Source organism: Salmo salar, chromosome ssa09 (genome assembly GCF_905237065.1).
Source record: "Salmo salar chromosome ssa09, Ssal_v3.1, whole genome shotgun sequence".
Classification (NCBI taxonomy): domain Eukaryota; kingdom Metazoa; phylum Chordata; class Actinopteri; order Salmoniformes; family Salmonidae; genus Salmo; species Salmo salar.
The window spans coordinates 130229582-130253581 of NC_059450.1; the positions used below are offsets into that span (position 1 = coordinate 130229582).

Consider the following 24000-nt stretch of genomic DNA (forward strand, 5'->3'; position numbering starts at 1 on the left):
AATGATGTCGCTGTTGCTGCGGGTGATTCTTTGATCCACTTCTACGCAGATGACACCATTCTGTATACATCTGGTCCTTCTTTGGACACTGTATTAACAAACCTCCAAACGAGCTTCAACGCCATACAACACTCTTTCCGTCGCCTCCAACTGCTCTTAAGTGCTAGTAAAACGAAATGTATGCTCTTCAACCGTTTGCTGCCCGCACCCGCCCGCCCGTCTAGCATCACTACTCTGGACGGTTCTGACTTAGAATATGTGGACAACTATAAATACCTATGTGTCTGGCTAGACTGTAAACTCTCCTACCGGACTCACATTAAGCATCTCCAATCCAAAGTTAAATATAGAATCGGCTTCCTATTTCGCAACAAAGCATCCTTCACTCATGCTGCCAAACATACCCTCGTAAAACTGACTATCCTACCGATCCTTGACTTCGCGATGTCATTTACAAAATAGCCTCCAACACTTTACTCAGCAAATTGGATGCAGTCTATCACAGTGCCATCCGTTTTGTCACCAAAGCCCCATATACTACCCACCACTGCGACCTGTATGCTCATGTTGGCTGGTCCTCGCTAGATATTCATCTCCAAACCCACTGGCTCCAGGTCATCTATAAGTCTTTGCGAGGTAAAGCTCCGCCTTATCTCAGCTCATTGGTCACCATAGCAACACCCACCCGTAGCACGCGCTCCAGCAGGTATATTTCACTGGTCATCCCCAAAGCCAACACCTACTTTGGCTGCCTTTCCTTCCAGTTCTCTGCTGCCAATGACTGGAACGAATTGCAAAAATCACTGAAGTTGGAGACTTGTATCTCCCTCACTAACTTTAAGCGTCAGCTGTCAGAGTAGCTTACCGAAATCGCTGCAGCTGTACACAGCCCATCAGTAAATTGCCCATCCAACCAACTACCTACCTCATCCCCATATTTGTTTTTGTTTTTCTGCTCTTTTGCACACTAGTATTTCTACTTGCACATCCTCATCTGCACATATTTCACTCCAGTGTAAATTGCTCAATTGTATTGGCCAATTTATTGCCTTACCTCCTTACTTCATTTGCTCACACTGTATACAGATTTTTTTCTATTGTGTTATTGACTCTATGTTTGTTTATGTGTAACTCTGTGTTGTTTTTGTCGCACTGCTTTGCTTTATCTTAGCCAGGTCATAGTTGTAAATGAGAACTTGTTCTCAACTGGCCTACCTGGTTAAATAAATGTGAAATAAAATAAAAAATAAAATAAAAAAGTTGATGGCTCTATACAAGGGATCTATATAAATATAAAAATGTTTGTCTACACTTTTTGGGGATTTTAATGTCAGTGAATATTTAACAACTCTTTTTTACACACCTGTATATTATATTTTCTTTTTGTTTGACTACTCTGTGACATACACCACTAACACATACTTTCTGTTGTCCATGCCCTGTTCCAGTGGCTAACAAATGGATCCATGAGCATGGCCAGGAGTTCCAGAGACGCTGCAGCCCAAATCCTGAGGAGTGAGATGGGAGAAAGCAACTGCTGGGACCACTTGGAGTTCGAGAACCAGCCTCCACAATGGAGCCGTGCATGCCACGCAGGCAGAGAGGGAGGAAACGAGAGAGGGAGCAAGAGAAGGTATGCAAGAGCACTTGAGGCTGGGGAAGGGGAAGGCAGCCAAAGAGCAGCCTGCATCTGTGATTGGAGCTTCAGGCACAAGGGAATGAAGAGCACAGACACTGCTGGAGGGGGCTGGAATGGCAGGGGGCTGACTTGGTTTTGGGAAGGAGGAGGTGGTGGGGGTGGAGGAGGGTATTTGGCAATCAGCCCCAAAGACAGAGTGGCCTCTTGTTCCTACTCCCCAGTCAGTCCCTGCTGGAGCAGAGAGAGAGAGAGAGGCCTCTACTCTCACACACTGGGCTGATTTCAGTTAACTCTGCTAGGCTGTTTGCCTCCGGTGTCAGTTTGTAAAAAAAAATAAGTATAATACAGCCTTTTGAAAACTGATGCACTGAATCTGGCAGGATACGCTTCACACGGACTGATCTCATTAGCACAGCGCTGATCTTTACCATCAGAATTTAGTTTGAATTATATTTCTCTAACCATCTCACATCTTAAGAATGTAGTTAAGAGCGGCGCTGTGATTCAGAGGAAAAGGGTTATTGTGACTTTTTCCCATTCATGCTGTCAGTTCAGGAAACCAAAGGAGATGAGGTAGTCGTCTCTTCCACTGAGGGGCTTGATGACATTTGGTGTGCTCTCTATTGCTCATCTCCTTGTAGCTAATGGGTCGTGTGAGTCAAACCTGTTTAGTCTTCTAGCTCCCATTCAGAGGTATAATTCATTAGTCATGGTCTGTAAACCAGATGATTGGGAAGTGGGAATGCATCTGCTTTAGTACAGAGTCTCTGACCTCACTACAAATCCTGGGTATCTAGCTGCATATCAGCCAGCCAAAATATGTGTTTCTATGTAGGTCTAAACACCTCTGAAAAGAGTGCATACCAGCTTTCACACCTAGTCTATGAGAGAGTGAGGAGTGAAATGTACTGTAGGCTCCCAGGGGCTTCACTGTCAGTATGATTCTTTGGGCTGGCTGCTGCCTTTTGAGTGACAGGGAGTGTTGAAGGGAGAGGGGTTCAACAAGGATAATATCTCTGCCTGCTGGAATGTAAGGAAGTATTCCCTCCAGTGCACAACCCCGTACCACCCCTACCCTTTAGACACACACACCACACATAGATACAAACACAGAGGTCATATATTACAGGAACGCTACATGCTCCCAGCTGCATTCCTTAACAGTAGACCTTGATTGTTCCCCCTGCAGTGGATTGACAGGAGGCCCATGTTTGATAAAATGCATGGAGGGTGGAGGTTATGCCTTCGGAGTTTGTCCAACCAAGAATATTTGTATTCTATGGAATACTCAAACTTTATATGATTTCAAAATAAATAACTTCAACAAAAATGTGTATGTCTGCCTCATTACTAAGCAGTTAAAGCAAAACATACACAAAATAATATTTACTATGCGTACATTCCGCAGACTATTTATAGTTGACCTGTCTAATATGCGAGCACAGGACACGTACAGTTGAAGTCGGAAGTTTACATACACCTTAGCCAAATACACTTAAACTCAGTATTTCACATTTCCTGACATTTAATCCTAGTAAAAATTCCCTGTCTTAGGTCAGTTAGAATCACCATTTATTTTAAGAATGTGAAATGTCAGAATAATAGCAGAGAGAATTATTTATTTCAGATTTTATTTATTTTATCACATTCCCAGTGGGTCAGAAGTTTACATACACTCAATTAGTATTTGATAGCATTGCCTTAAAATTGTTTAACTTGGGTCAAACTTTTCAGGTAGCCTTCCACAAGCCTCCCACAATAAGTTGGGTGAATTTTGGCCCATTCCTCCTGACAGAGCTGGTGTAACTGAGTCAGGTTTGTAGGCCTCCTTGTTAGTACACACTTTTTCAGTTCTGCCCACACATTTTCTATAGGATTGAGGTCAGGGCTTTGTGATGGTCACTCCAATACCTTGATTTTGTTGTCCTTTAGCCATTTTGCCACAACTTTGGAAGTATGCTTGGGGTCATTGTCTATTTGGAAGACCCATTTGCTACCAAGCTTTAACTTCCTGACTGATGTCTTGAGATGTTTCTTCAATATATCCACATCATTTTCATACCTCATGATGCCATCTCTTTTGTGAAGTGCACCAATCCCTCCTGCAGCAAAGCACCCCCATGCTTCACGGTTGGGATGGTGTTCTTCGGCTTGCAAGCGTCCCCCTTTTTCCTCCAAACATAACGAGGGTCATTGTGGCCAAACAGTTCTATTTTTGTTTCATCAGACCAGAGGACATTTCTCCAAAAAGTACGATCTTTGTCCCCATGTGCAGTTGCAAACCGTAGTCTGGCTTTAGTACTAATTTTACTGTTTACTCCAGCATCTTCACAAGGTCCTTTGCTATTGTTCTGGGATTGATTTGCACTTTTCGCACTGAAGTACGTTCATCTCTAGGAGACAGAACGCTTCTCCTTCCTGAGCGGTATGATGGCTGCGTAGTCCCATGGTGTTTATACTTGCATACTATTGTTTGTACAGATGAACGTGGTACCTTCAGGCCTTTGGAAATTGCTCCCAAGGATGAACCAGACTTGTGGAGGTCTACAATTGTTTTTCTGAGGTCTTGGCTGATTTCTTTTGATTTTCCCATGATGTCATGCAAAGAGGGACTGAGTTTGAAGATAGGCCTTGAAATACATCCACAGGTACACCTCCAATTGACTCAACTGATGTCAATTAGCCTATCAGAAGCTTCTAAAGCCATGACATCATTAGCACGTGCTGTCATCATTGCTTTGCACAAAAAGGGTTTCACAGGCAAGGATATTGCTGCCAGTAAGATTGCACCTAAATCAACCATTTATCGGATCATCAAGAACTTCCAGGAGAGCGGTTCAATTGTTGTGAAGAAGGCTTCAGGGCACCCAAGAAAGTCCAGCAAGCGCCAGGACCGTCTCCTAAAGGTGATTCAGCTGCGGGATCGGGGCACCACCAGTACAAATCAAATCAAATCAAATGTATTTATATAGCCCTTCTTACATCAGCTGATATCTCAAAGTGCTGTACAGAAACCCAGCCTAAAACCCCAAACAGCAAGCAATGCAGGTGTAGAAGCACGGTGGCTAGGAAAAACTCCCTAGAAAGGCCAAAACCTAGGAAGAAACCTAGAGAGGAACCAGGCTATGAGGGGTGGCCAGTCCTCTTCTGGCTGTGCCGGGTGGAGATTATAACAGCACATGGCCAAGATGTTCAAATGTTCCTAAATGACCAGCATGGTCAAATAATAATAATCATCATAGTAGTTGTCGAGGGTGCAACAAGTCAGTAACACAAGAGTAAGTGTCAGTTAGCCGTACAGAGCTTGCTCAGGAATGGCAGCAGGCAGGTGTGAGTGCATCTGCACGCACAGTGAGGCAAAGACTTTTGGAGGATGGCCTGGTGTCAAGAAGGGCAGCAAAGAAGCCACTTCTCTCCAGGAAAAACATCAGGGACAGACTGATATTCTGCAAAAGGTACAGGGATTGGACTGCTGAGGACTGGGGTAAAGTCATTTTCTCTGATGAATCCCCTTTCCGATTGTTTGGGGCATCTGGAAAAAAGCTTGTCCGGAGAAGACAAGGTGAGCGCTACCATTAGTCCTGTGTCATGCCAAAAGTAAAGCATCCTGAGACCATTCATGTGTGGGGTTGCTTCTCAGCCAAGGGAGTGGGCTCACTCACAATTTTGCCTAAGGACACAGCCATGAATAAAGAATGGTACCAACACATCCTCTGAGAGCAACTTCTCCCAACCATCCAGGAACAGTTTGGTGACGAACAATGCCTTTTCCAGCATGATGGAGCACCTTGCCATAAGGCAAAAGTGATAACTAAGTGGCTCGGGGAACAAAACATTGATATTTTGGGTCCATGGCCAGGAAACTCCCCAGACCTTAATCCCATTGAGACCTTGCGGTCAATCCTCAAGAGGCGGGTGGAAAAACAAAACCCCACAAATTCTGACAAATTCCAAGCATTGATTATGCAAGAATGGGCTGCCATCAGTCAGGATGTGGCCCAGAAGTGAATTGACAGCATGCCAGGGCGGATTGCAGAGGTCTTGAAAAAGAAATATATTGACTCTTTGCATCAACTTCATGTGATTGTCAATAAACGCCTTTGACACTTATGAAATGCTTGTAATTATACTTCAGTATTCCATAGTAACATCTGACAAAAATATCTAAAGACACTGAGGCAGCAGACTTTGTGAACATTTCTATTTGTGTCATTCTCAAAACGTTTTACAGGTACAAATGACCTCGACTAACCTGTACCCCCGAACATTGACTTGTACCGGTACCCCCTGTATATAACCTCGTTATTGTTATTTTATTGTGTTACTTTTCAATTTTTATTTTACTTTAGTTTATTTAGTCAATTTCTTGACTCTATTTCTTTAACTGCATTCTGGGTTAAAGGCTTGTAAGTAAGCATTTCAAGGTGAGGTCTGTTTCAAGGTAAGGTCTGAATACCTGTTGTATTCAGCGCATGTGACAAATAACATTTGATTTTATTTTAAAAGGTTTATCTATTACTGCATCTTTGACAACAAGGTAGTTCAACAAGTGCATGGTAATAGTGTTCCCTCTGAGACGTCTGGTATTGGAGAACTAAGACTACAGCTGGATTCCCAGACTGCAGTTGGAAAGGAGAAGTGGTCGTCATATTAGGTCAATGCAGAATTTCACAGTTGGGAGGAGTTGATTTGATGTGGTACATAGAAATTGCAAACAGTCTTCAAGTGGGCAGACTAAAGCAGGAGGTAATTTTACTTTTAATGTGACTAAATGCCATCATACTCCACCTGGCATAAAACTTTTAAAAAGATGCACTGACCAACCCTACTGACAAAGGTGTGGAACAGGCTTACTTCACAGAAACACTGATGGTGCTTAACTCAATTTTGGTGACCAAAATATAATAGAATATGAACACTGAATAGTGTCTTAAACTACCATGTAACTGACAAAATGGGAAATGCTGAAGTACTGCACCAATCTGTTGCATAAATGTAAACTATTGCAACTGTAGTACTTACAGTGGCAGATAGAATAAGTGTTTCTTCTAAAACTGGTGGCTTTCTTCTACACTATACTTGCAATTTCCTCAGTTCACAGGGCACAGGCCTTTACTTTCCTCTGTGGGAATTCCTATCCACCCTTGGCACTCAGCGTTGCCCCCATCACCACAACACACATGGCTTCTGAGGTCCTAGTTGCTAGGCACTTTAGAGTTTCCTCCTCGGTTGTTTGCGGACCGCCATAATACCATAGAAGAAGACACCTAAGTGTCTCTATTTGAGGCATGTGACTTGTATCAGGAGAGGAAATGTTGTATCATCAACCTACAACCTCTATCATGACCAGAAGAACACACTGTATTGTAGAGAAGTAGTAGTCTAATTGTATGTTACCACCAAAGTCTGGTAGATCACATTTTAAGTCATTTAGCAGAAGCTCTTATTCAGAGCAACTTACAGTAGTGAGTGCATACATTTTCATGCTTTCTTCTTACTGGTCCCCCATGGGAATCGAACCCTCACATTGCAAGCACCATTCTCTACCAATTGAGCAGCACGGGACTATATCAAGTGAATATAAACTTGAATAAATGGGATATTAAAATGTGGATTGTTGATGCCATGTGGTACCAGAACTTTATATCAGTAAGCTACTGTGTACAACAGGGGTGACTACTGGGTGCATGTGTGCAGGGTTTTGTTTCAGCCCAGCTCTAGCCTCTAGCACAGGGGTATCCAAATCTTACCCTACAAAGTCCATACTACTGCTGGTTTTCTATTCTACTACCTGATAATGAATTGCATCCACCTGGTGTCCCAGGTCTAAATCAGTCCTGATTAGAGTGGAAGCATGAAACAAAGCAGTAAAACTGACTTTGAGGTCCAGATTTTAATTTGAGGGCTCAAGCAAATCTGGATTTATGTATAAACTGCTCATCAGGACCTTGATTTGCTGAAGTAGGTGTGTTAGAGCAGGGTTTGGAACAAAAGCCTGCAAACCCAGTAGTTCTCCAGGAGGCGATTCCACAAATAATTGATGACTAGAATTTGTGAACGTTGATTTTAGTTTCACCCTCTATGACGATGGTGGATCTAAAAATTACTGTATTGTACAGAACAGTGCAGCACTGCTGCTCTCTGGTGGTGACTGGTGCTGGTAATGAGTTGGGGTGGAGCAGGGTTGCCATGTCTGCAGTTTTCTGACAAAATTGTGTACTTTGAAAACGACGTCGCGGGTGAAAATGTATTGGTCGAGGGTTACAGGTTTTTGAGCTACTTCTAAATTGCACCGTTGCCGCCATCGCATTATTTTCACTTTGACTTGCTGCTGTTGACTATCAGTAACAGGCAGTGAGGCAGCCTGTTACTGAGTCGGAGGGGTGTGTGTGCATTGAGACTGAGCGCTGCAGCAGGCAGCCGAGTCACGTGAGTGAAAGGAGTAAGAGTGGCGCGCACACACGCTCATCATGACAACTTTTTACCAGACGTAGGTCAAAACAAATCAAATCAAATCGTATTTGTCACATGCTTTAATACAACACGTGTAGACATTGAAATGGTTACTTACAAACCCTTTACCAACGATGCAGTTTTAAGAAAAGTAAGAGTTAAGAAAATGTTTACTAAATAAACTAAAGTAACAATTAGGGATGCACGATATATCGGTAAGCATATCGGAATCAGACGATATTAGCAAAAAATGTCAACATCGGCATCGGCCCGATGTCTAGTTTAATGGCGATGTGCAAAACCGATGTCAAAGCTGACATGCATACCTATATAACGTAGGTAGATGACGTAATGACACCACGAAAAATACAGCTCTACACGTGCATTCCTAACCTAGCCCACAATGTCTGCTGTGTGGATCTATTTTGAAGTTTCAAAGGAAGATAACAAAAAGGCTGTTTGTGCTGCTATTATTTCCAGAGGAGAGGAGAAAGTGAAATCTTTCAATTAGGGATGCACCGATATGACATGTTTGGCCGATACTGATATCCAATATTTTCCTTGCCAAAAAACTCGATACCGATACGATAACCGATATTTAAAAAAATTGCGGCCTTTTAAGCATTTTAGTACAGATAGTTGAAACACACACACACACACACTTCCCAAAAAGTTATTTTGTTGGCATTTACGTATGTCCCCATTACCAGTAAAACATAATCAAAATGTATTTCTTTCACTTACTTGCTGTACTGTTTCGTTGTTCATTTGTTCAGTCATTTCATTCTCAACCAGGGTTTCATCATACATGTCAAGCAGTGAAGTTTCAGCTCTGACAGGCCTCCTGTTGTGGGTCCTCTTCCTCGGTGCACACTGTCATTGTGTCTGTTTTATCTTGTCCAGCTGTGTCTGTAACATTTCATGTAAACCCTGTTTCTTGTCTGCATCGAAGTAGCGGTCCTTGTACCTAGCATTGAGCATGGTGGCGACACAGTAAAGAGGCTCAGAGAGAATTCCACCGAATTGCTTGTTCACAGCCTCTAGTAGATTACTTTTGCAAGTTTTAACCCCACAGTCTGTGGGCAGTTTTGTTGAGCAGGCGTTTCAATGCCATGACAGAGGGTGTCACGTCTGCTGCAGACGCAGTTGATGAGCTTATTTCTTGAGTCAGTTGTTCGAATGGAGCTAGGAGTGTGTTCATGTTTCCAAGTTTCAAACATGTTCTCAAATGCTATTAAAATGGCAGCAGCAGTATGAGAGCCAGCACATTCTTGAGCATGCAATACGGCTTTCCTCAGTACAAAATCCTTGTCGACCCACTGTGCTGTCAGACTCAGCATGCTCATGGGGCTGACATCGCTGGTCCAAATGTCAGTCGTGAAGCTAATAGCAGTGACGCCCATAGCAAGTAGCTCATGGATGTGCGCTTCAACAATACTGTGTAACTCCGCTAGGGCAACATCTGAAAAATAGCGCCTACTTGGAAGTGGTCCTGGTGCTCGAGGTGCTCGACCAGTCGGCGAAAGCCAACATCATCCACTACAGAGAACGATTGATTGTCAAGGGCAATGAATCCCATTATCTTGGCCTTAATGGATTTCGCCTTTAAGTTGTCTCGCTGAAATGATCTTACTCTTTCAAATGACTGCTCGGCTTGAACTTGTTTAGTTGTTGGAAGTGTGTGCTTAGTTTTTTTCTGCTTTTGTTCTAAGTAGTCGCTAAACGTCTGTGGGTGATGCACTTTCAAATTAGTAATTAGGTTTGTGGTATTTTTTTATCAAGTTGTTTCAAGATTTTGCTGCTCAATGTTATTCATACAAGTCCAGGATTTCAGGGCCCATAGGGCTCTGGTCAAAAGCAGTGCACTATATAGGGAATAGGGTGCCATTTGGGATGTATCCTTCCAGTAGGGTCATCCATTTTGACTGTGCCCTTTAACACCTTGTTGATGATTGATGGTTTTGAGTCCTGTGTTGTCTCCTTGGGAGGCTGTCCTCTAGCTGAGCGTAGTGGAGGGCTGCTTAGATGTTGTGTGTCCTACGGCATGGCGGACTCTGCTGAACCAGTCACCACAGCTCTCATAGCAGACAGTCACTGCCCCGTCTGGGACCGCCAGCATGAGTACAGGTAGACTACCTTTGTACCATCTATATAGCTTACTCCTATATAGCTTACTATATACAACACATACTGTTTATTTAATATTCCATTTTAATGGGCCCAAAGATTCAATGGTTAACAGTTCATATTATTGATTGTTTGGATGATTATGAACAAATGTGCTGATGAGATTATTGGAACCAGCTTAGTTGAGAATGCCCTCTGTTAGACCATGTCATGATGAACTCTACTGTTTGATAATCACAGGCAACTTCTTTCGGATCCACAACAATCCCTGTGTTCAAAGTCTGGCACAAAGGAAGAACAGTACAGCAATGTAGTAACACACAATAAAACTCTAGCTAACAGACAACAATTCTTGATGTTTTAATATGTGGAATGCCCTTCTTCATTGGGGCTGTGTCTTGCCTTTTTAGATGTGGAGCGGGTGATTGGGTTTGCCTCAGTGGACCTGTCCCCTCTCCTGTCAGGCTTCCAGTCAGTGTGTGGCTGGCACAACATCACTGTCTTCAATAGCCAGTGACAGCTCAAAATGTCCCCCCTGAAGGGAGTCCAGGAGCTGCGGCGTCAGAGACAGGCTGTGTGTGACGACTGCAACAAAGATACCTCAGTGAGTACAGCAGTGGCTTTCACTGTTAGTCTGACCGTGAGATGGGCAAAACTGTATTAGGTTCTTCCTAAAGCATCTTAGCATTTAGTAAGTAGCCTTGTCTGAGCCAGAACGGCTCATAGTAATCACAAAAGGATTTGAGTGCATCAATGTTTTGTACTACTTGAAGATCTGTGTGGGTTTAACAGCTGTGGTGTGTGTGTTTATTTGTCAGGCTCTGTTCCAGACCCTCCTCCTCTAGTACCACACCACAGCCACATACTGCAGCTTCCCCTCCCACGTCAGCCACTACACAGAGCAGAGTATCAACTCCACACCCCAACAATCTCGACAGGTTGCTGTCAGAAAGGTACTGTAGGGCTCGTCTCTCTAGCTCTGTCCCTCACAATTCTTTCTTTAACATGTAAGAAATGCTTTTCAATGAGAAGCAATATAAAGTGTATGGTATCATACACACCTGCCTGAAATTCACTTTGGAGAACCATTTTAACAAATGTAATGGTGGGGGGGGGCACCCATCCATCCATCCATCCCTCCAGCTCAGTTCTGTTCTCAGCACTCAGGTACTGTACCTCCTTCCACACCTCACAAGTTCTGTCCCAAATGTAATCCTATTCCCTATGTAGATGTAGTGCACTACTTTTGACCAGGGCCCATAGGGCAGGGCAGGACTGTGTTTACTGTATACCCACACAGAAAGTTTCACCAATGTAACTTTTCAGTAAGGAATGTGCTTGTTGTGTTTTTGGATGACATCCAGAGGTACTTCAGCTGTAAGTTGTCCACCCATACCTTCCCCTCTCCAGACTGGACGAGCACAGGGACACAGATTCCTCTCAGCTCCTCCTCAAGTCCACCCGCCTGGTTGGGGATGTTATTAACAACCTCATCAGTGGTGAGATGCTTTCACATCTCCTAATCGGTCCCAAATGGCACCTTATTCCCATAGGGCTCTGTTCAAAAGTAGTGCACTATATAGGGAATAGGGTGCGATTTGGGACATATATCTTGTGACGAAATCCCGCACGGAGCCTTCACCGTGCGCTGCCACTTTAAGAGCGCATCAGCAGTAAGGAAGGAGGAAATAAAGACAGCTCTTTCAGCTCTCTGGGAGGGAGCTCTTGGTTGGCGCGACAGTTTGATTGGGTGTGCTATGCTGCAGATGTCCTTGTTTATTTTCAGCGTGTGTAGTTTATAAAGTATTTAACTCAATCATCGGTGTGGCCTCTCTAGGTCGTGGTTGTTATCGTTTGGGACCGCACCGGTTATGGATCGCATGGATTAGTAGCAACATTGTTGCGAAGCTTTGACATTCAGACGGTCAGACAGTACACCGGCACGCATGAAGACCACAGCTAAGATCTCTCTTGTTCTCTTTCTCTTCCCTCTATCGTTCCAGTGCCTTACCCTGCAACAGACTTTCTATTTTTCAAATGCACTTCCCATTGATGTTCATTGGAGCTGGACTATTATTGCCCTGCCAGAAGTATTTGGGTGGACATTTTAGTTAAAAGGGAGGTTGCTTGCAAGTTGTGTGTTGTTAGTTGAACTGTATTGAGGTGGTGTGTACTAATGACATGTGGCCCAGAAGATTGTGGACATTTTTAAGGCCTTTGTTTTGTCTATGAACACCCCCCACATTCATACCCTCTGCACTCCTCCACTGGAAGGTAATACAGATTATTGCAAATCCTCTGACTGGATTCTTTCTTATAAATTGTTTCTAATGAAGTTGCCGTTCAATTGCTCTGCCATTATTATTGTATGAGGTATTATTGGTGGGGTTTCCCCTGTGCTGTGATGTCTTCTCTTTTCTCTCCACTGGCTATCTGGTAAACAGGCTACACTCTTAGGCAGTCTCTTCTGCTGATGTGGGTCTGGTAGTGGTACTCTCTATTCTACTCTTTTCCTTTCTGCATGGTTAATACCTGCCTGCCGCCCCCCAAAAATCTTTATATTTACCCCTCTAATAAATACCGCTACAACCTATTCAAAGGGTGTCCAAAATATGTTACTTAATGTCTAAGTCTTCGGGATTTCCTTGTTGATACATTTATTACAGTCAGGCCACTCAACACTTCCCTCTCCCTTCTCCAGGTCTACAGGAACATAATTACATGGAGACGATACTGTAACGTCTGCTTCCAGCTCACACTGTCAAACACATAGATCCCCTGAACGCAGCTCACTTTCCAGCTCACACTGTCAAACACGTAGATCCCCTGAACGCAGCTCACTTTCCAGCTCACACTGTCAAACACGTAGATCCCCTGAACGCAGCTCACTATCCAGCTCACACTGTCAAACACGTAGATCCCCTGAACGCAGCTCACTATCCAGCTCACACTGTCAAACACGTAGATCCCCTGAACGCAGCTCACTTTCCAGCTCACACTGTCAAACACGTAGATCCCCTGAACGCAGCTCACTTTCCAGCTCACACTGTCAAACACGTAGATCCCCTGAACGCAGCTCACTTTCCAGCTCACACTGTCAAACACGTAGATCCCCTGAACGCAGCTCACTTTCCAGCTCACACTGTCAAACACGTAGATCCCCTGAACGCAGCTCACTTTCCAGCTCACACTGTCAAACACGTAGATCCCCTGAACGCAGCTCACTTTCCAGCTCACACTGTCAAACACGTAGATCCCCTGAACGCAGCTCACTTTCCAGCTCACACTGTCAAACACGTAGATCCCCTGAATGCAGCTCACTCTCCAGATCCCAATCACCTGTTCACGCACCTGTATATCATCACACACTATTTAGTTCTGTTCTTTACACCCCTTCATTGTGAGGTATTGTTTGTTTTGTGAGCTCTGTTTTTCTCGTAATTTAATCCTCCCGTGTATGATAATTTTGGCCTGCCTCGCTAACGACGCCTTTTGCCTATTCCCTGCCTGTACTTTAGCCTGTCGGATTTCCTGTTATCAACATATTGCCTTATCTCCCGGATGACGTTACTAGCCTTTTCCCTGCCTGTACTGTTGCCTTTTTGGACCCCCTGTGTATGACCTTCTGCCTGCCCCTGGACCCAGCTACCTGCCTCCTCCTGTAGTTCTTTAACACCTGCTGCACCCTGCGCTTGAAACCAGCTCTCTGTCTCCCATCGTGTTCATTACAGATAACTTCTACCCCCCAGAGCAGCTCAGCAACTCCCCCTCTTCCAGATGACCACCTTCTGCCTGAGGGCTCTGAAATATTCCCCCAGAGTGCTCCATGTTCCCACAAAACATCTGGCTCCCCTGGGGAAGACTTTCTCCTGTCCCTTCACCTGTACCAAGTATGTCTCAGCAACAAAATAATTCTCAGGTGGATGAAGAGCAGAAGGAGGAAAAGGCCCCTGCATCTGAAGATGGAGGTCCCAGAGAGGAGGACAATGGAGGTTGAGGAGACATCTCTAACAGACAGAACCAGCCCCTTGTCCAGCCTGCTGTCAGACCCAGACCTGGCCTCTCTGGATAGTCTGGAGGCACCAGAGGAGCACCAAGCCTTAGACTACTACCACCCCAGCCTCACCCAACAGGAGGGGGAGAGGGAGAAATTGGGTCTACAGACTGACACCCTGAAAGCTTGGAGCTCTGGTGAGCCCATTGGCAGTACACTAGAGGAGAGGGAGAAACATGTTAACTCTGAGTTCTCTCATGGACCAGACACCGTGAGAGATGGGGATGGTGAGAGGACACTCCAAACCTCTGACCATGAGGCAGCACTACATCAGGAGTCCACCACTGCTCCTCAAAATGAAGAGTCCTCATTGTGTAGTGGTGAGACTGCTAGCAGGGCTCCTGGTGACAGAGATGCTCTGTCAGAGGATGAGACCCCGGGGTTGTTGCACTACACAGCTGATTTGTTGTTGGCAAATCTGACACACATCAGCCAGGAACATTCCTACACAGAGAAGACGACAGGAAGTAAAAACGGTATCCTTGCATTGTCAGCGTTGTTTACTTGCCTCCCTTTTTATGTTCTAACTGTTTAGCTTAAGCTAATTTTCATTGATTTAGTGTTTACAGTTTTAACATGGACCCAAGAATAAGTACAGTACCTACATGCTTGGTTTTTACTTGTTCCTTAACTGCCTCTTGTCCAGCTCTGAACCTGTGGAGATCCCTCATTTCTTCCTCATCTTACCACATGGAGGCTTCTATGAGATCTCAACACGTAACACCCATCTTGCCCCTTGCCTTTTCTGACCCAGTAAGTATCAGCCCTCTTTCCTCAATCCCCTTAGAACTGAGTTATGCTGCTATAGCAGCCATAGGTTACCCAATATTAAGTCATTCATTCTCAGGCACGTGTAAACTGGCAGCATTGCTCTACAGTCTTGAAGTTGCCAAGTCATCATTTTCCTGTGCCAATATCATGTCATACCAATGCCAAAGGACATAGTTACTAGTAGGTCACTATATGCCTTTCCTTGTCCAGCTTGGCTCTAGGCGAGTAAAGGGGGCCAGTGTAAGAGTTAGAGTGCACCAGTCTAGACTAGTCTAGTGACTGCAAGAACTGAGCCAGCTAGTAGTATGAGGCCTGCCTTAAAATATAGGTCAGAGGTGAGGGCTTTTATCATGAGAGGAACTGTTCTTTCTGCCCTGAGGATTGACCCAACTCTTTAGCAGTGGGAGGTCTCTCTCTCAAATGGTTTGCATTACTATTGTGCTAAGGAGAAAATAACAGTTAGGCTCATGTCTTGAAAGAGGGAGAGATGCCAGACTCAGAGCGCTCCGCATGCCATTGGCTGGAATATCATAAAAACGAGAATCCCTGAGTGTCTTTCCGTCTCAACGTTGTGTTGACCTTTAACTGTGAGGTCAGTCACTTGGCTGATATCTGTCTGTGTGGTTACATACTGGGCAGTCTGATTTATGGGAGATTTAGGCCTATTTTGTAAGAAATCCTAATTTATTGTCTTATCATTAATAGCTCCGGAGTTGTTGTTCTAATTAGAATAATCATTAGGGTTTGGCTCATAACTCAGTTGAATTGTGGGAATAGAGAGGTATGCCTGCCTGTCCGGTCCCCTGCGTCAGACTGGCGTGTATCCAGTTTCAAGAAGGGGTTGTGGAGGAACAGTTTATCATGCAATGGGATTACAGAGTTTGCAGGACATGTCAGAGAACTGGTTCCAGCTAGTCACTCTGTGCTAATATCAAAACAAACATCTGACCAGCTCTTTTTAAGAGTAGAGCTCAGCGTGTTTGATCACATATTTGTACTTATTTGACCAATGTGGGGCTGGTTCTGTTTTGATGGAGAAAGGACTGACTTATTAACACACTGGTTGACATTTAAATATTTGCAATATTATGTTTTTTTTATCTCCCAGTATTCACATTTAATGATGAATGCTGTTTGCTTACAAAAAGGAGAACAATAGGCCAGGTTCGATGCTAAACAATTGATTGAATCTTTTTGAAGCTCTCTTAGACATGAGATTCTCTCTCGGCGCGTTCCTCATCCCAGGCCCAATATACCACCATCATCTGTGAAGACAGAGACCAAGAGAAGAGCAAAGCTATTTGCATTAGAGGTCGACCGATTATGATTTTTCAACGACGCTGCCGATTATTGGAAGCCCAAAAAAGCCCATACCGATTAATCGGACGTTTTTATTTTTTATTTATTTGTAATAATGACAATTACAACAATACTGAACACTTATTTTAACTTAATATAATACATCAATAAAATCAATTTAGCTTCAAATAATTAATGAAACATGTTTAAATAATGCAAAACAAAGTGTTGGAGAAGAAAGTAAAAGTGCAATATGTGCCATGTAAGAAAGCTAACGTTTAAGTGTCTTGCTCAGAACATGAGAACATATGAAAGCTGGTGGTTCCTTTTAACATGAGCCTTCAATATTCCCAGGTAAGAAGTTTTAGGTTGTAGTTATTATAGGAATTATAGGACTATTTCTCTCTATACGATTTGTATTTCATATACCTTTGACTATTGGATGTTCTTATAGGCACTTTAGTATTGCCAGTGTAACAGTATAGCTTCCGTCCCTCTCCTCGCTCCTACCTGGGCTTGAACCAGGAACACATCGACAACAGCCACCCTCGAAGCAGCGTTACCCATGTAGAGGAAGGGGAAACGACTACTCCAAGTCTCAGAGCGAGTGACGTTTGAAACGCTATTAGCGCGCACCCGGCTAACTAGCTATCCATTTCACATCGGTTACACCAGCCTAATCTTGGGAGTTGATAGGCTTGAAGTCATAAACAGCGCAATGCATTGCGAAGAGCTGCTGGCAAAATGCACGAAAGTGCTATTTTGAATGAATGCTTACGAGCCTGCTGCTGCCTACCATCGCTCAGTCAGACTGCTCTATCAAATCATAGACTTAATTATAACATAATAACACACAGAAACACGAGCCTTAGGTCATTAATATGGTCGAATCCGGAAACTATCATCTCGAAAACAAAACGTTATTCCTGTTACATTGCACAACCCTCAATGTTATGTCATAATTACGTAAAATTCTGGCAAATTAGTTCGCAACGAGCCAAGTGGCCCAAACTGTTGCATATACCCTGACTGCGTGCAATGAACGGAAAATGACACAATTTCACCTGGTAGATCTTGCCTGCTAACCTGGATTTCTTTTAGCTAAATATGCAGGTTTAAAAATATATACTTCTGTGTATTGATTTTAAGAAAGGCATTGATGTTTATGGTTAGGTACAGTCGTGCAACGATTGTGCTTTTTTCGCAAATACGCTTTTGTTAAATCATCCCCCGTTTGGCGAAGTCGGCTGTCTTTGTTAGGAAGAAATAGTCTTCACAGTTCGCAACGAGCCAGGCGGCCCAAACTGCTGCATATACCCTGACTCTGTTTGCAAGAGAAGTGACACATTTTTCCTAGTTAAAAGAAATTCATGTTAGCAGGCAATATTAACAAAATATGCAGGTTTAAAAATATACACTTGTGTATTGATTTTAGGAAAGGCATTGATGTTTGTGGTTGGAGCAACGTGTACCTAAGCGATTATATGCAACGCAGGACAGGCTAGATAACTACACATGGTTGATGATATTACTAGTTTAACTAGTGATTATGATTGATTGATTGTTTTTTTATAAGATAAGTTTAATGCTAGCTAGCAACTTACCTTGGCTTCTTATGCATTCGCGTAACCTCGGCGTGCAATGTAAAGCAGGTGGTTAGAGCGTTGGACTTGTTAACCGTAAGGTTGCAAGATTGAATCCCTGAGCTGACAAGGTAAAAATCTGTCGTTCTGCCCCTGAACAAGGCAGTTAACCCCACTGTTCCTAGGCCATCATTGAAAATAAGAATGTGTTCTTAACTGACTTGCCTAGTTAAATAAAGGTAAAAAATGTTTTTAAAAAATAATTTAAAAAAAATCGGTGGCCAAAAATAGCGATTTCCGATTTGTTATGAAAACTTGAAATCGGCCATTCCGATTAATCGGTCGACCTCTAATTTGCATCTCATTTTAAGGACGAACATTAGCACTTTCTCTAAATGCGATTTGATATTGTGTGTCGTGCTGTATATACGGTTGGGTGTATGTTTGACCACACATCTTGATTACATAAGTGGCTGCTCATGTACAGTGCTTTCTAATTATGTAAAGAATATGTGCGTTTAATTTAAATATTGATTTTATTAATTAAATGGTTTGCAAGTGATGTTTTTCTGTGTATTTATTATTGCTGTGTGCACCCATGATCAATAGCCTTTCAAGGATTGTCACAGGGGAAAACATTTTGTCAAGTAGTCAACAGGATATCAAGTATTGACAAACCTGTCTAGTTGTCCTTGTTTTTCCAACAAAGTGATGAACAGTTTGTTCTTAAAGTGATGTCACCTTTGTTTGGATTTCTGCAGGTGTCAGGGTTAGTGGGCTAGTGTTCTATTCTCTGTGTCCCAAGGCAGTCACACACTATTCAAGAGCCACTTCTGTCCCTGATACTAGAGACTGCTCAGGCACACAGCCTATCAGGGACATGTATGGATTGGCTGAATAGATGGGTGGCCACACCACTATTATGGAGTGTTACATAATTATTATAAAGTCTAAGTTGGGTCTATGCTATTTTAACTAGTCTTATTGCCTTGGCTCCCTGCTGCAAATTAAATTCATTGTTTGTAAGACCTTTACTTCTACGGTATCTTGCAAATCAGTTTGGTCAGTATTACTGAAGATTACCAATGACATAATACATGACGCATCTTAACTTTTTGACAGATATAACTAAATGCGTATTTTTTTTTTTTAAGGTTCAACAGAACATTGACTTATGATCTGTGAAACTGACATAATTTTGCATAATGTATTATACTGCCTTAGACCGCTGTGCCACTCAGGTATGGTCATTGCAATGTAGCCATGCTTTCCATAATGATTACGTAAAGGAATTCTGTCTTGATTGAATAGTCACTAGGATTACTTTCAATACAATGATGAATTAACACTTGTGTTTGTCTTTCTTAGATCCAGGGCGAGTCCAAGTCCTCTGAAGGGAAGATGGTGAAGTACAGGGGTGTGGTTTGGCACCATCAAAACCATGGTGAAGACGTAGAGGCTCCTGGGCCCCTCCAACGGCCTGGTGGCGGGTCTCCAGAGACCGATGCGCTTTGCCTCGGTCCGCATAGACCTCTGACTCCATGAAGCAGTTCTACACCCGGGGAACAGACAGTACGAAACCTCCTAACAGACATTTTCAGTATAAAATACCTGTTTATTTATCTCAATCATATTTTTATCTGAGTTGGTGGAAGTAAAAGATAAGGGATGTGGCTGAAAGAATATGGCTTGGTGTTTTATGACTGCATCTCTCATCCTCGCTACTCCTCTCTACTCTCATAGATGCAGGCATTGGGAGTCAGCTGATGGCAGGCTGTACGACCGGGGCCATGGCAGTAGCCTTTGCTCAGCCAACAGACATGGTGAAAGTGCAGTTCCGGGCTCAAGTAAGGGGAGCCGAAAGGGTGAAGAGATGTAGCGGCACCACGGATGCCTACAGAACCATCGCCAGGACTGAGGGCATCAAAGGACTCTGGAAAGGTAGGCCTACTGCAATTAGAAACACTACATTGGCTTTACGTGCATAAAAAGATGATTCTGTAGTTACATTTTTAATGAAACTGTCAATTTTATCTTCCAGGTTGTGGCCCAAACATAACTCGTAACGCCATAGTGAACTGTTCGGAGCTGCTGACTTATAACATCATGACTGGTAGGCAGGCATGTCATTTGTTTTACACCTACACGGTTACATTTGAATAGTTACAATTACTTCAAAATGTATATTAAGTAATATAATAAGTTTGATAACCTGCCCTGCCATTTCACGGCAGCCTTCAGTGCTGGATTCATCTCCACTATTGTGGCGTTTCCTGTAGATGTAGTAAAGACCTGGTTCATGAACTGTTCAGCTGGAAAATACAACAGTACTATTAACTGCGCTGTTACAATGATGAGAAACGAGGGACCCAAAGCCTTCTATAAAGGGTGTGTAGTGATCAAAAGCCAAATTGCTTTCAAATCCTCTTTGGCTGAATCAGGACAATTCCTAGATATGAACAGTGAATTAAGCAAATCGTTCTGCTTGGTTAAATAATCTGATTCTCCTTCCCCTTCAGGTTCATGCCTTCTTTCCTTCGCCTTGGCTCCTGGAACATCGTAATGTTTGTCACATATGAGCAAATCAAGATGCCTGTGATGAGATCTCAGCAGTCCTGGGAGTCTCTTATCTAACCTGTATCATCCTGACGGACTGCTGTGTGGATTTCTCCTACTGATTATGATGTTCAAAACCATGACCGCTTGTACAGGCAGAGCACATCTTCATTTAAAGGAGGAACCACACAACTATTAGCCTGGTCCCAGATCTGTTTGTGCTCTTGCCAACTCCATTGTCCTTGTCAAGCCTTGGCAATGATTGACGAGGAGTTGGCGTGATAGCACAAACAGACTTGCACTCAGGCTACGAGTCTGACTTCTGTACAGGGAAATACACCCCCTACAGGGATGTGTGACCCCACATATCTCCATGATGCCTTGTACCAGAGACTATGGGCCACACAGACTATTGATACAACGTGACTCAATAATGGAATGAATGGCCTGACAGACTAGTGATGGTTTATGTAGCTTGCGTTTACAGTAGGTTAGGGATTATATATTATGCTTCCTTGCTGGTCTATAAGGTGCATAATGTGACCATCAAATGTTGTGTATTATGCCTATTTGTAACAGAACTTTGCCTCAAAATATCCATTAACATTTATTTTTTGTTTAATGCCTAATCCTGGTGGTTTTGTGTTCATAACAAATAATCCAACATTCTAGTAAGCAATCCAATGCCATAACCATTCATTTTTAGATAAGGAGGTGGTACTATGCATATTACCACTGCATGTGAAGTTGTTTGATATTACTGCTGGTATACAGTAACTGTAATTTTGGACCAAGTCTTGAAGAGTCCAAAATAATTATGAATGTTGGATGTCCTAAATGTTACTTATGTCTTGTTATGCTATTTTAGGAGTAAAATATTATTTATCAGTAAAATAACTACATGGTTATTTGATTGTCTGTGGTAGCCTTTTTCTGCTTAGTGTTCAGAGTTGAGTGCCAAATGACTCCGTATTCCCTATTGAAATCACATGTATTTGCCCCATGCTAAGTAAACAACAGGTGTAGACTAACGGTGAAACGCTTACTTACGGGGCCTTTTCCAACAATGCATATTTAAAGATAAAAAAAATAAATGTATAAAAAAAAATTGAAATACTGACACGAAGAATAAATACAGTGAATAAGAAGTAATAAAGCTAATTACAGGGAGTACCTGTACAGACTCGCTGTGCAGGGGTGCACTACTTTTGACAGGGCCCATGGGAATGCAGAACACAGCATTCATTTGTTAGAGAACATTCTCAGAACTAGGTCAGCCAAAGCTGCCCCACATGTATTCTTACACTATTAAACCCCTCTAAGAGTCACCCAATACCTACTATACCAACAGATAGTGACAGATTCCCTATACACATAGCTAGTTGTTCTAGGAAGGAAATATAAACACCCTCATGAAGATGTATTCCTGAGTGATAGCCTTATTTGGTACTGCTGTGCATTGAAGATGTTCCTTTCAGTGATGGGATAGTGTCATTAAATCTAAACTCCTTTAGTAATTGTGATCCTTTGTCGCATGCAAATTGTATCTAGTGCTCACCTATTGAAATAAAATAACTTGAGCCCATTAACTTCAACCAAGAAAGGAGAGACAAAGATGTGGAGTTGACAGGCGCATGATGATTAGATGACAGATGAGAAAATTGCCCAATTTGAGCCGCTTAGGACAATAGGGGCTGCTGACATAGCTGTAACAGAAGTAAGCTGTCTGACAAAGGCCTTCACATCCTCCGCATCACTAATCAGCCCCTGTAAACTCACTGGCCTCTCTCTGACAGCTAATTAGTGCAGTGAGCTTGATTAGGCTAGATGGCAGTCTGGCTAACCCTATGGCTGATCAGGTGAATCCTTGGTCTGGTGATCCACGTAACTGGGGGAACAAATGACAGCCACTGAGTACTGTAGGCAGTGTTAGTCATTCAATGGAATCGGGCAACTGTGCGTTCATAAAATGTCAAAGACTGTTCTCTCTGCTACCGCACAGTCCTAGCGCCAAGTGTAGGACCAAAAGGCTCCTTAACAGCTTCTACCCCCAAGCCATAAGACTGCTGAACATCTAATCAAATGGCCACCTGGACTATTTACATTGACCCCCCCCTTTGTTTTTACACCGCTGCTACTCGCTGTTTATTATCTATGCATAGTCACTTTACAAATTACCTCGACTAACCTGGATTTTCAGAACAATGAATCAACGTTAGGTTTGGATGTAATAAAAAGTATAGTGAACATGTGTAATTTTGAGACTTGAAGAAACTGGCAGTTTGACAGTTCTAGACGTGGTCCTTGGCTGACCTTAGCAAGAGTCTCTGTGGAGAGAGGATGATCTGAGCTATCAAGTGTAGCTAGGTGAATCGTTCAAGTTCACCTTGTGACCCACTGCACTGAGGCACAGTGAGTTCAGGGTTTTCCTACCCCAAGAAAGCATTGATGCCTACAGTACGATGTTCCAATGACATGAGGGGAGCCTGGATATAAAACAAAACCCACAATGTGTTTATTCAATGTTCTTAATCAACTTGTTTCTTTTGTCAATCAATTCTCAATTAACTTGTTTCAAATGTGGGGTGCTGTTTTACAGACACAATCATAAAGTACACAAATTCATTATAGTCCAGAGAGTAACAGTTGATGCCTTTTTTACCCAACAGTGTCAATGCGGCGGTGGGTCCTGCTGATGATGTCTGGACTGTATGTTGTTAAGTCGCTGCAGACGTACAGGCCTGGCTGGCCACCTGGGAGCATGTCCCTTTCCATACACTCTAAGGCCTACAGGTTGACCAGTGTCAAAAGGTGAGGCTACAGGCCTCATAAGTTGAGCACTGTTGATGATGTGGTCACTCAGGGGCGGTAGATATGGACCCATCCGGAAGTGGACCGGAGCAGAGCTGACAGAGTGGTAGACGTTAGGCAGAATAATAGCAGGGGTGAGGCCATAGAAAACATGGCAGATATTGGGATGGGGGCTCAGGGGGAAGTCAACTGATGGCTCCCTACTATTGTGATTCTCAGTGGGCCTTTGGGGTTTGTGTTCAGGCTTGATAAACTCTTGGATTTTCTCTGCCTGAACCAGACGAATATGGTAGAGCTTACAAGATCTTTGACATGACTCTACAAAATTCTCCAGGGATATTTTCCCATCTGTGAATTTCTGTGAGAGAGCCTATAAGATAGAAAGAAACAATGTTTGGTATAGTCTACTATTACACTCAAATAGGATATTAATATGATTGCTTAATTGATCATTTGTGTTACACAATTAGTCCAGCCTTACATCACATTCTTCTTCAGAGTGGGCCAGCTTGTTCAGGAGAAGCCACTGGACCATGCGAAGGCTACGTTTCTCTAGTAAAACTACCAGAAAGGCAACAGTAGATTTGTATAATGAAAGGGGCATAAACACGGTTGTGACTAACCGCCAAAATTGCAGAAGCAGTTGGAGAAAATGGCAAGTATTCTGAAACTTTGATGTTCCCAAAAATAATACAAAACAATTTGAA

At 43.1% G+C, this 24000-nt stretch overlaps 1 protein-coding gene across 1 annotated transcript; it reads left to right on the forward strand.

Annotated features, from left to right (window-relative positions):
* The first annotated feature begins 13534 nt into the window (after window positions 1–13534).
* On the forward strand, window positions 13535–21390 carry LOC106612803 (uncharacterized). The gene is made up of 6 exons (XM_045724607.1): window positions 13535–14749; window positions 14920–15026; window positions 19295–19498; window positions 19670–19867; window positions 19968–20039; window positions 20446–21390. Exons 1-3 carry the CDS (start codon window positions 14143–14145, stop codon window positions 19469–19471), a joined length of 891 nt encoding a protein of 296 aa, XP_045580563.1. The 5' UTR covers window positions 13535–14142; the 3' UTR covers window positions 19472–19498; window positions 19670–19867; window positions 19968–20039; window positions 20446–21390.
* Window positions 21391–24000: the final 2610 nt, after the last annotated feature.